The 13,824-nt window shown below is 36.1% G+C and overlaps 1 protein-coding gene across 2 annotated transcripts in view; it reads left to right on the plus strand.

The window, feature by feature from the left end:
* SNX24 (sorting nexin 24) overlaps window positions 1–13,242 on the plus strand; it is a 91,374-nt gene extending 78,132 nt beyond the window's left edge. For both annotated transcript variants that reach the window (XM_005528119.2, XM_088054231.1), the window contains 4 exons: window positions 5,546–5,640; window positions 6,766–6,798; window positions 7,689–7,753; window positions 12,402–13,242. In XM_005528119.2, the coding sequence (XP_005528176.1) occupies window positions 5,546–5,640; window positions 6,766–6,798; window positions 7,689–7,753; window positions 12,402–12,472 (264 nt within the window). In that variant the 3' untranslated portion in view covers window positions 12,473–13,242. The remainder of the gene's footprint in view (window positions 1–5,545; window positions 5,641–6,765; window positions 6,799–7,688; window positions 7,754–12,401) is intronic.
* Window positions 13,243–13,824: the final 582 nt, after the last annotated feature.

Raw genomic sequence — 13,824 nt, forward strand, 5'->3', positions numbered from 1 at the left:
AGGTATTCCTGCACCTGTTTGTTATCACCATTACTATTCACATTGTCTTAATTACTTCTTAATTTTCCATGTACCTAGTGGTCTGTTACTTCTGAAAAATACTTCAATTTACACATTTTGAAGTCATCTGGTTTTGTCTGTCATTAGTGGATGTATTAATTCTCTGTATTACTTTCTTCTTACTTATTTTTAAAAGCCTTTCTTGTTCCTGCTAAGTTTTTATATCATTAACTTGGCCTGCCCTTCTTTTCTTTTCTCTCCGTTTCTTTTCCTCTTGCTCTGTTGATTTCTTCATTTCTCATTCAGCTTTGTCTTAACCTCCAATCCTCTGAGCAGTGTCTCAGGAAATTGTATTGACTGCTTCTTTTCATTTGTATTTTTCAAAGAAACTGTTCTTGCACTTTGTTTCTAATCTTACAAGGACAAGTCTGCTCTTTTACTGAAGAGAAGCTCGCTGTTTGCTCCCACTAAATTATGTTCCCAGTTTTCTGGAAAAAAAAATCAGTATTTTATTTTCATATCAAATGGCTTATATTTGTAGACTTAGCCACAAGTCTGCACTTAGTAGTTAAATATTAGTTGGAATTGTAACTGTGCTTTCAAATAGCTTTCTAGCCAAGGTGCTCTCATCTTAAGACCTATGTGGTAGTATTTTTAATCAAAATGAGTAAACTGCCTTGCAATGTAAATTATAGACACTGTCATGAGTTTCTGCATTCACATTTGATGATGATCCAGTAGTCATTTAACCTACCGGGCTTCCCTTTCATCTAATTTACCCTTTGCATACCTTGAGATTAGTATGATAGATGGATTTGTCACTCATGAGATACTGGGGGAGTTTTAAGCTTACAGGAAGTATCCTCCAGTCTTGAGGTTCAGAGGTGCAATTCCCCTCTGTTGTTCTTTTTTTTAAAATTCTTGTGTCTTTACATTAGCTTTCAGATAGTTCAGTTGGAACTTCTGGATCTCTGTTGGATATATTTTGTCTTATAATACTTATGGTCAATATTTGTTCCCTTTCAAGCTCCACTGCATGGGTGTCACTCTTACTGTTGTCTCCCCTTTGATAGACAGTGTGGGAGTGTCAACTAGCTGGTGCTTCATATGGAGCATCACTTCTGTGTTGTACGTGTGTTTGCACGCTTCTTGAAACTTTATATAGGATTTAAACACATTTGATAACCTCCTTCTATTCTTACATATGTGAATACTTCTGGTAGTAAGGAAAAGTTGAAATTATTTTTAGAATTCATCCCAGTTAATAACCTCTAACAAGCCTCACTGAACAAGGAGTGAGTTTCTTCATAGTTCTTCACGATGGATATTATAAAAGATTATTGTATCTGCTATTACTTAAAAAAATAAAAGCTTAATCTTACAAGTCTGGTTCCTTTCTCTTCTTGGATTTTGATAACCTTTTTATCATTTCATGGGACTGTGTAAAGGAGTTCAGGAAAAGCAGGTTAATAGAAGAATATAGACTCTAAAATGTTCTAAAAGATGTGGATTTTGGTCCCAGTGGAGACTGACACTCCAGCCTACTTACTGTAGCTGGAATGTATCGATTTTCTTTTCCCCCATTTTAGCTGCACCACTGAATTAGGTATTGTGAAGCATCTTTCCCTGTGAAGAGAGGAAAAACTGTCATGAACTTTTTCACCCTAACAGTACAGCCTTTCAAACTAAACGCGATTGAATGGAAAAGTCTGTAAGAACCCTGCAATTCAGCTCCCGCTCTCTTTTCTCCCTGTTCAACAGCTCTTCCAGCAACCTCAGGAAAATGTGATAGATGACTATAAGAAATCGATTTTTAAATATTTCTTCATTAAAGCCAGTATTAATAATAATAATAATAATAATAATAATAATAATAATAATAATAATAGAAAATGATACATTTCTGTGGCATGATCTCTGAAGGTTAGCGAAGTGGTCTTGTTCAGGTTTTCAGCAAGATGTTCAGTTACTGTTATAATTGGCTGATGAGTAGGTTTGGGCCTAACTAGAATGCCAGTGTTCGATTTCACAGTGTCCTCTGTGAAGATATGTCACCATTTACCCTGGCTCTAGTGACAATTTTCTAAAAAGGAAACTCATGGGAAATCATTATGCTGTTTATATGTCTCCCTTGTTGGAGAGCATTATCCTGTGATATTTTAGCACTGTTTTCCACTGCATGATGGCATCTAGCTAAGGTTAAGGCAGAACAAGTCCCTTTGCAATTTTGTGACTGTATTTTACTTACTGAAGGAGAAAAGATAACCAACAATTAAGTATTTCAGATGTCACTGAAAGAACATGTGCAACTAATCAATGACATCCTTAGGGAACATGATTTTATGAAACTGATAAGGTAGAAAAATTGGGGATTTTATGATTTGTCTTACATAATAATAATTGCAACCTTCCAATGAAAAAGACATTTCTGCTGATGTAAACATCAGACTTTCCCTTGTGTTGTGTTGTGTTGTGGGTTTTTCTCCTGAAGCACAGAGTAGTTCATTAAAGTGTGACAGTAACAGATAAACACCCTTTACAATTTTCTACGAAAATATGGCACTTTTAGTTCAGCTGAAATCAATGAGTTGAAAAATGTATTTCTGGAGTCACTTCACAAATCACTTCCTTGGGGTTGTGTTAGCTGGTTTAATTTTGGGGGAAGAGGGGATTTTATTTACTTTAGGAAGGAAATACAAATCCTGGGTTTTTTTTCTTAAATCAGTGTACTTAGCACTAGGGGACCTATATTTGAAAATCGTTGCTATGATCTTGATAGAATTTGGATGCAATAAAAATCCACATTACAAAGAAACTAAGTGTGACTCTTTATTTATTTATTTGAAAATGTTTATCTTTCAGTTTCTGAGCAAACAAGGAAGCTTAAAAGCCAATATCATATATTCACTTGAACAAATGCTGCAGTTGCGTATATTAAATCACAAATTATAGGTTGTGGTTGAGAAACTTTACCTGCTGGTTCCTTTTCTGCATACCTATCATTTTGGTTTCTAAAATATGGATTTCTTACAAGTTTTCAGACAGAAGTAAAAAACCTATTGTGTTATGGGTTGGTTCAGGTAAATTAAGACAATTGTAGTAACATTTCTGATTAAAGAGTAATTTTTTTTTTTATTTAAATAGGAAGCTGAGAATGGTTAGACTTTTTTCCTAGACATCCACTTTGGGTCACCACTAGAGTTAGGAAATGTGTTTAGACAGGCACACCTAATCTATTGTGGCTTGTTGGTGCTTGTGGGACTTTTGTTTTGGTATTGGCTGGTTGGTTGGTTTGGGGTTTGTGTGGGTTTTTTGTTGGCTTTTCTTTGGTTTAGTTTTGTTGTTGTTGTTGTTATCAGGCTTTGTTTTTCTCCTTTTGGTGTCCACCGTGTATTTTAAATGACAAGATTACGTCCTCACCCTTTGTTGAATCACAGCCAATGAAGTCAAGCCAGAAGATAATTTGCCCCCATTAGTATAATTTACTTGTAAACTTCATATTTTTATTTTTAATGCTTAAAAATCCATATTACATTACATCAGTTGAAAAATCTTCCTTTGGTCAATGTAGTCATTCCTTCCTTCATAAAATTCTGGAAATGACAAAATTCCCAATCAGCAGAGGCAGTATACAAATACAGTGCAATGCAAATTCTACATTTTCAAGTTTTGGGATCACCAAAGCAGAGTTATTGACAGCTAACAAATTGTATGGCTTGACATACTAAAATGGATAGTATTTGCTTACATCTTACAGAGAAAGGCATTTGGTCAGGCCAGGATTAGCAGAGCTTGGGTTGACTTCATAAATGTTGTGAGAAAAAAAACCAAAATAGAATAAGATGAAGTTTGAAATTGCATATAAGCACTTATATATATAAGCACTTACAAGGATGCCCTTAAACATCTTTCTACGACTTTTTGTGGTTCCTCATTGCATATAATTAGCAAAATTATTTTATTTGAGCCAGTCATACACATTTCTATGCAAGTCACATACCCTCTGAATATGCATCCACCTCCACACCTTCTTTTATGCATAACCTGAATGCAGAATGGGATAAATTTTGCATCAGCAGAGTGCTGATTTTGCAGAATGCAAAGTGGCATTTTTTTAATGCAGCATCTTCATATAGAGGTGAACTGAAAGGCTTAACACTTACCAACATCTTGGACCTCCTTGTTTGTTACATCCCTTAAAAGCTAGAACAGAAAAGTTAAAAAGCTGCATTTTTCCCTGTTTTTTTTTTTTCAAACATTTTAGTGATGGCCTCAGCTGTTGAGAAAGTGTAGCTTCTGAATTCAGACTTCCAGATAAAACATAAAAAAGATCCAGGTTTCAAATATCTTTGTTTTTAAATGCTTTTAAGTCCATGCACATCTTATGTAATCTTAACATTAAGCAGGTTTTCCTTACACAAATAACCAAACCATTTGCTGTAAAACCTGCTACGAAATCTAGATGACTTCTAGATATCTCTTCCAACCTTTTTTTTTTTTGGTGATCTTTCTTTTCTCTATATAGCATTGTGTCTCCCTTGTGATACTGTAATGTAAATGAATACAGTAATGTGTCTTTCCATCACCAGACTTGTTTCTTCTCTATATTTATTTCTTCTATCATAGGATGGGAAAGTAAACAGGATGAAAATGGTTCATTTGCTTCTAGGAGCCAATTTAATTTTAAATCCAGTAAAATTTCTGTAACATTTCAGTAAAATACACATTCACTTCAGATCAGGCCTTCATGAAGAAATCTCTTTAAGAAAGCTTATGGCTTCCTTTTTCTCATGAATTACACATTTTCAGAATGTATGACAGTATGAACAGTAAAGAAATAGGGGGTTAATCTTTCAGGTGAGACATTGGTTGAATTTATGAACTGTTTTTCTTTGCCTTGTGAAAACTGTAAATCATCTCATCAAAGGAAAAAGCCAGTATATGTAGTCTGGCCATTATGTGCCCATTTTATCACAGTTGTGGAAGAATGTGGCAAGTCTGGCCGGCAGCTGCATGGTCAGAGCTTTGTCATTTGGAGCTGTAGTGCAGATACATGGACTATGTTGTAAGCTGACCTGTCAAGCCAAGCAAGGAGTTTCCCTTGTTGTCATTTGCCAAATGGTGCATTAATAAAACTGCACAAAATGGAGATGACTTCTGCTCATAAGCCAAATGGTAGTCTTCTGTGAGGTGAACATGAGAGCTCCGAGCTGAGGCTGTTTTATTTTATATTTTAAATAAACAGAATTTTATTCACCAATGAGTGTGCCAGTAACTTAGTTCCAGAATCAGACATCTCTGCTTGAGAGGCATATAGGTTGGCACCAGTGATGGCAGGTGAAAAAGAATGAAGTAGAATAAGCTGGATGTATTCCTAAGTGATTCATCAAGAACTGTGGTTTTCCTATCAAATAGGCATTCAAAAATAGGTGTAAAAAAATGATGAAAAGTATTGCAAGAGAGAAATGTTTTAGTAGCTGTGGAACTGTGCAATATCTAAAATATTTTTAAAATGTGGATTTCTATTGTGCCTTTTCTTTTACAGACAGTCATTTTAGAAAATGAAGAGCTCCCTAAGATATTTCTTGATTTTCTGAATGTTCGTCATGTACCTACCTTGCCAAAAGCAGAAAGCTGTGGGTAAGCTCTCGTTTACTGAAAAATATATGGAGGCCAAAAGGCCCATATCCACTCAGTGCTGATGCAATTCTATTGACTTAAAATGGTCTTGCTGCCAACTCTAACACTGTAAAATAAATGGGCATTAGGTTCATGTTAAGTATGTTTATATATCCCCAAAAGGTCGTAAAATAAATCCAGCATGTTCAAAGACAGAAGGGAAGTTTAATGTAATATTCTTGGAAAGCAAAGGAGAGCTTAGATGATAAAAATATGACTTCTTGTAGATCGTGAAGTATCTACTGAAATGTAAGATATTCATAAGCACTAAAATTGCATAGAAAGCCTTTGCATGTGTTTTATGATCATAGTATCTGCACAAAGTAGAAGCTCATTTTATGATCATTTTATGATCTTGCTCTATATGTTCAATAATGAGGTTCTTTCACCTTTCTGATGACATTACCCCAGTGACCTGATGGCCCATCCCCTGGAAAGGGTTCCTAACCAGAGTGGCAGGAGTAAATCTTAGTACAATGAGTGTAACAACTACAAAAATACCTAAACCAGTGTAACTGGAAGCTCTGTTACCATCTGCAGCTGTGAGCTTTGTAGGGAAAATTTCTTTTACTATGTAAGCAAAGATAATGGGGCTGGTAGTGCAGAAGCATTACCAGACTGTTCTCCCCAGAAAGCCATGTGGCCCTTTTCCACTTTGGGACAGGCTGTTTGGATCTGCAGTGGTGAGAAGGCAAGTTTACCTGAAGATAATTTTGAGGCAATCTTAGACTTGGAGTTCTCTATGGCCCAGGGCAGTGTCCAGAGTGGTTCAGAAGGTGTCAGGCTTGTAGTTTCCACTTGCAGTTAATGACATCAGACAGTATCCTCAGTGGAACTGAGGACATACCCCAACACTTCACAGATGGGTAAACGGAAATTAATCTGTTACAGTAAAATGGATGTTGTAATTTTCAAGTAGTGGTGGTTATAAAATGATACAGTCTCCCTGTGTATTTCCTTCTATGGCATTATGTGGCCACTAACCAGAAGAAAATTGCTTCCTTTGGCGATTCTTAAAAGATTTGGGGGTTTTAATTGTAAAATTAATTTTGTTGTAACCAAATCTTCCTCTCACTTTACTTGCAGCTCTTTTGATGAAACAGAATCTGAAGAATCAAGGTGAGCTTGATTTCTACTCTTTATAAGTACCTAATTAATACACCTAATTAATAAACTCCTTAAATTATTGGCGTTTACTTCATTTGTTCCTTGCAGTTAACAAATTAGAAGTAGTTTAGCATTAAAATTAGATGTATTTGTTAAATATTACCATCAGCTGTGCTATGTCTATCCATTTTTAGTGTGGCTTGAACATCCTTATGCTACTGTTGAGAAATTCCGTACAAAACTGGCAGAATATACTGCCAGCTCTGAAATACATCTGGAAATGTATTTTTTGTAGCAAGAAGATTTAGCAGATGAAATTAGAGGTCTGGGTTCTTCCCTATGCATTTGATAGAGTTTCATCTGCATGTGGTTGCACTACTTGGAATGTATACATACAGAGCAGAGTGGAGAGGGATGGGGGAAACTGCGCGTACCGTGGCTGAGGGCAGGAGTCAGGCCTGGGGGGCTTCTAAGGACTTCTCTCCATGGGCAATGGGTACAGCTACCAGTTTGGGGGCTGTAAGAACATGGTGACATTTTGATTCTGCTTGGTGGTCTGAGAGCCTATAGGCATGGAGCCTGGCTGTAAATGGTCTTGTAGCTTGCATGACACCACTGCAAGCGAGCAGAATAGAATCAGGAAGTCTCAGAGCCAGCTGCAAGCTATTCCTCCTGGAGTGCAGCCCCTTCACTCCAGCTTGGCATTGAGGGTTTCACTATGGCTGGGGAGCAGCGAGCTTTGCTTGCAGGAGATGGAGCCTGCCCTTCTGGGCAATGCTGGTGTACGGAACCTCACTGCACGGCTCCTGGCAACTCAACCACCTCACTTTATGAAAGCTAGTTTGTAGAACAGTCTGTTTGCTGTCCCTTGATACTGACATCCCTGTTCTTGATCTTTCCAGCAAACTGTCCCACCAGCCTGTGCTGCTGTTCCTAAGGGATCCATATGTCTTGCCTAAAGCCAACGGTAATCAAACCTGTTATCTGTTAACAGCACTTTACTGATCTGACCCTGCACTGCATAAACCACATTATTATTATTATTAGTACTGGCCTAGTCAAATGACACTGGTCCAAAATCTAATAATCCAGCAATAAAATGATAGTTCTTGTGTAAGAAACCATCAAAACACTGAGTGGGGTGGGTGATTTGTAAAAAGGTGGAATTTTCTCCTGCAGTTGTTCTCTCAGGCAAATCTACTGAGAATTCAAATCAAAAGATGAAGAACACTTTTTCTTTTCTTTTGTTGTTGTTGACCCTTTGGCTGTTTTGCCTGAAGGATTTGAACTTGAATACCCAGTCCTTTGTAAGTGCTTTTTCCCTAAACAACAGTCGATCTACTGCAAGCGTGTTTGTATTTCCATTTGGATTATTATTATTTCTTATCATTCATGGCCTCCAGAGCTCTTTATGGGAGGAAAAAAAGTGTACTTTAAGTGTAAGTGGTGTATTTCACAGGACATTTACATTAGACTTATATGGTTCAAAAGAGTGTTTGAAATTGTTGTAAACCCTCATTTTTAGCATAAAAAGGTTTTTGAATTAAAAATTCAGAGAATTTACCCTGTCTTAAATTAAATGTGTGCAGGGAAAAAAAGTACCATTTTCAGAGTGTATTCCTCTCGGCTTTGTCATTTTACTTGTTTGAACTTGTTGTTTCTACTAAATATTTTATTAAAAAATGTAATACGCTTTCAGAAGATAATTTTCTCCCTAAGAGACACATAGATTCTTTTTTAATGTGATGTTTTGTTTCATTTTACAAAATACTGTGTAGAAACCAGATTCTCACACTGCCTTGAAACTCGTTAAATTTTTAAGAATAAATTTAGGAAAGAACACTTTTTTTCATAGACAGTGGAGTGTACTTCCTTGAGATTTTCTCAATATGTTTATAAACACTTGAGGCGAGGGAATAAGGAAGACAAAACCAATCTCTTTTCAGTGCAGCCCAGTGATAGGACTAGAACATAAGGAGCTGTGTCCCAAGCCTGGGCACAGGTTGCCCAGAGTGGTGTTGGGTCTCCACTTTTGGAGACACATGGAAGCTGCCTGGCCAGGGTCCTGCGCAACTGCCTGCAGGCGCTCCTGCTTGAAGAGGGATTTGGACCAGATCACCTCCAGACATCTCCCAGCTGCAGCTTTCTGTGGTTCTGTTGTTTTTTTCAAGCTGTTTATCAGAACCATAGGGACAAACTCATGTATTTTGAGAGGGTTAAGTAGTCTTTCTTGCAGGCAATGTCCACACTAGCTAGTAGTGGGGCCAAACACTACTGACCCTATGAAGTCTTGCTGAACTTTAACGTGTAACTAGAGTGAAACACAAACAGAGGTCCAGTATGATTCAGGTCCACATCAGAAGACACGTTACAAGGTTGTTTAGCTTTTACTGTGCCTTAGCACTAGTCTGATCTCACAGACTGAATGTGAGAGGCTGCAGTGCAAATCACAGATTCAATGAACCAAAGCACAGTAAGGGGAGGGGGTCACTGCACAGGATCATGTCTGACCCAACTGACAACAGTAATGAAGAATCACCCACACAGTAACCTGTTTAAAATTTGGTCCAGATGCTGCCCATACTAATATTTAGAGTGAGCCACTTTGCATGTCTTAATCTTAGTGTTTAAGGTTCCTCCTAATTATATACTTGATTCCTCAAGAGCCTGGTATAAATCACAAAGAACATGTAACTCCATACCATTCTGAAGAGAGAAAATGGATTTCATATACAGTTATCCCAAAAAATTGAGATGGTGCTTAGAATTTCCAGCCCACATGTAACATTTTGCTGTTAGACTTCAAGATTCTGCAGTTCTGTCATAGTATTTATCTCCCTCCCATAATGTATACTCTGAGTAAGGGTAAGCTTCCTTTTTGTGAAATCATTAGGAAGTTTCCAATGAATTTTGTAACTGTTTTTTTAACTAATGCAAAAAGGCCTTAATATAAAGGCCTCTTCTAATGAGTAACATGTTCAAATATTGAGTAGGCCTCATTAATGACATCTGAAACAAAAGACATTTCAGGCTTTTGCCAAAGCATTTTCTGGCCTTGAAAATGTATTTACATTACTACAGTATTTAGAATTTTCTATGGCAGGTGAATATCTTTGTATTTGAAAACCCTAAAACATCAAATTCACTGCAAGTCATTCTATAACTTAATGAATTAAAACACAAATTAGAATGTGAGTTGTGGTTTAGAAAAGGAAGAAGAAAACCAAGTCCTGAGTAGAGACTATTAGTTGGCTCAGGTCTAGTTAGAAAGAAACAAAGTTTTTACACAACTACCACTGCCTTTAATTCTTGTTTTTAGTTTGCAGCACAGAGAAAATATAGATGAGTTTTCTAAAATTTTTCCTCTCAGATCAGTTCTTTGATAGACTCTGGTTCCTATGTAGAAACAGCAAAGGTTGTTCAACCTGTGATGAAAAGTAAGTGTCCATTAACAACTATTTTTGTTGTATGTTTTCTTCAAAAAAGGTGAATTTCAATCAGAAGTCTTTCCTGGATACAGGAATGCCTGTGTTAATGTATTTCAATAAATAGGAAATGGTGTGAGTTTTAAACAAAATAAATAACTATTTCTGGAATATAATACTCAAAGAACATTTTTATCCTGTCACTGCACTGTTACTTGTCTTTATAAAATATAATCTTCCCATTATTCCAGTGACTGGGCTTTAAGCACTGCTGAGTTGCAAGACAATTTTTCCAGAAATAAGATCCACAGTTACTAACCTCATTGATTTTCAGATTCCCTTTCTCATGATGTATCTAACTGTCGGTGTGCCCAAGTGCCCATTACTTTATGTGTAAGGGTATGGGGAGAAAAAAAAAATAATGTTCTCAAAAAAAAAAAAAAATATTAAGGAAAAACTTAATATGCTTCAAATTGGAGATGATACCTTGGAATCTAAAAGAATGGGATCTTAGATTTATTGTCACTTGTTTGAAAATTGTTCTGATGATTCTTTAAGCCATGCAAATATCACAGATCTGGAAGACTGTGCTTTGTTGTGTTTATACTTGTTATATATATATATATATATATACACTTTAGTTGTATTTAACTTAAATTGACATGCTTGATTTTTTAAAGCAGAAAAGGCTCATATAAAATCTAATGTTGTGGGGTTGTATCCTTTTGAAAATCAATCCTTGTGTTCTTAAATATACAGTATGTTATAGAAGAACCAATAAAAACTGGTTTCTGGAACTGCGTCATTTAATCAAGAAGGAAAGCATCAGATCACCTTTACAAGTGTATTTTTGATAAAATTAATGACAACTGAATAGGGTTATTCTGACAGGGTAATTTGGGACAGATGAGCTTACAGGATTTGAGGAAACATTACTGGATTCAAAATATTAGCAAGTCATTTATAATTATGACTTACTATGAGAAGCTGGGTAGAATTATGCATATATTGTTTACAGAGGTTACAGTTAATGAAAACATCCTAAAATATCTCTGTTCATAACATCCGTAATATTCTTAATCACTTTATTAATTACAATGAAATAACACATTTAAGACAATGAGGATTGTTTTTATAGGGTTCAAATCTACTTTTGCTCAATATTTTCACTTCAAAAATTATTTCTGTGAAAGAATTAGGGACAAACCCTTATTCCCACCCACATTAGGTGATCAAGTACTAATCAAGTGATACATCAAGTACTAATGATTTTTATAAAAGTTGCATCTCCCCTTTGTGAATATCCTGTAGGCTGATAGTTGAAGGATTGATTAGTGTGGAAAGTTGTGCATCAGAAATAATCTGTTCTTAGCAGGAAATCCATTTCTAGTACACAAATAATTTTAAGGTTGTAAAATGTGATCAGAAATTCTTAGTTTTAATGCCTGGTGATTTAAATAGACCCTTCATTAAAATCTCAGATGTTGGTGCATTTCAAAACTCTTCTCAATTCAACAGTGTACATCCATGTACATGGATCTATTACTGTGTTCTATCAGGCAATTCTTTCATGCCAAACAGAACATGAGAATTAACTAGCAGTTTCCTCTGCATCTGTGACAACAAAATAGTGGGAATTTTTTCCTTCAAGTACTGTAGGATGACGTTTTGTAGCATGTGACTTTTTAGGTTGATTGGACAACCTGAAAATTTCTTGCCTCAAATAATCATCTTTGTACAGGCATCCTCAAGTCTTCTCAGTCTGAACACTGCTGTAAACCACAATACAAAAAACAGCTTTGAAGTATTCCCAGTAGTAATCTTGAAATTTCTTCAAGTATATTGAGATTTTGTTAGAAACTGAATTGCCAGTGTAATCCATCTTCCTTGTGAGAAAAGATTCAGATAAAGAGCTGGAGCCTAGCAGCATTAAGTATTAGAACATCCCTTTAAATCAATAAGCTACAAATCTGGCAGTGCATTCATGCAATGCCCAGTGCTACCTTAAAGTGGCTTTAATGCTGAAACAGCACTACTAATAGCACATCCCCAACATGGATAAACAGTTGAGTAATGCAGTAACCCAACGTAAATGAGGCCTTACCTAGTTAAGTTTCACAAAAAACATTTATATTGTATTGACATAGATAAGAAGGTAAGTTTCTTCTCTTTTTTCCTTTCTTTTTTCAGATGACTTTCCAAACGTAGTTATAGATGGCATTCTACATGGAATATTCTATCCTCATTTACTGCCCAGGTAGAAGTAATACAAGGCAAGAAGAAGCTGAAGCAAGTCTCTGAGTCATGGTTAACAGAACTAACAGGAATAAAATTCTGTGATGTGAAAATTATGCTCAGAAGAAAGAGGCACAACCTTAGATTAAGTTCAAGCATTATGTCTTTTTAAATAAAATCACTGTCATTACAGTTGCTGCTTTTAAAAAAAAAAGAAGATATGGAAACAACAGTATTGAAGTTATTTATACCTTCTATATATTGACATGCTCTATTTAACACTAAATGTTCTAAGTCATACACTGTATTATGCTAACCTTTGAAGAGAAAAGTTTTACTAATTATTTCTATAATTGCTATTAAAGCAAACACTAAACAATTTTGCACCAGGATTTTTCCCAGCACATTACCCATTGCTGGCACTGGATGGATTATAAGTGCTGAAGAGAGTGTGTGCAGAATTGGAAACATGCTTTCACATTCTGAAACACATAGCACTCTCTGAGGAAATTTTCTAGATTTCAGTTGAAATTATTTTACTTACCAAGAGCTTTTATGTGGCTTTTACACATCTAACCTATGTGTTTGTTTATTCTCCACATCAACTTGCTGACTGTATTCCATATATTAACATTTTATAAGTGACAGAACATAGAACTATGTGGTAAACTAAAGCAAGAATATTATGAAGATTATGATCAAACTAAAACTGATACATATATATGTATGTTCAGATTTAACTGGAAATTTGTACACGTGCTACTGGACATTACAAAATAAATAACTAGGACATGAATGTACGACTTCAGTGGCTTTTTCTGTGCTTTTATATTGAAATTTTTCTGAGATTTTGTCATCTGAAAAGGGTCTTACAGATGTCTCCCTATGAAGTGTGAGAAAATAACTGTGTCTGCTCACTTAAGGCTCTTAGCTTAGCTGAACATGGTAGCCTTACAAAACTGGATGTCTTGGTGAACAAAAATCAGTGTAATGGAACACACAGTAGGTCACTGGGGCTCATCAGCAGGAGTGTTACACAAAAGTAGCAATGGCAAAGCTGGGCACAAACATACGTCTGATCCTGGAGATACATGGGTTGCCTGTTCTAACTACTAAATGTGTTTGGAAGCCATTTGAGGAGAGTGGAAAGCTAGGACTTGGTAAAAAGGTAGGCCTGTGACTACAGCACTTGTTCAGGTAGCATAACTTTATGAGGTCTATAGGTTCAGACTCCAGGGAAGTTTTCATCTACTGGCAGAAAGCTGGTTGGGCAAGGCAGTCTGAGGCATTCTCACTCCTGCTTGCTCACCCTGCTCCCAGAGCTGCTTTTTAGAAAATTTTACTTTAAACAGCTAGTAGAAAGGAAAGTGATTGGGGT

Source organism: Pseudopodoces humilis, chromosome 4, assembly GCF_049639895.1.
Source record: "Pseudopodoces humilis isolate 2021_Gansu_Grassland_sample_001 chromosome 4, ASM4963989v1, whole genome shotgun sequence".
NCBI classification, from domain to species: domain Eukaryota; kingdom Metazoa; phylum Chordata; class Aves; order Passeriformes; family Paridae; genus Pseudopodoces; species Pseudopodoces humilis.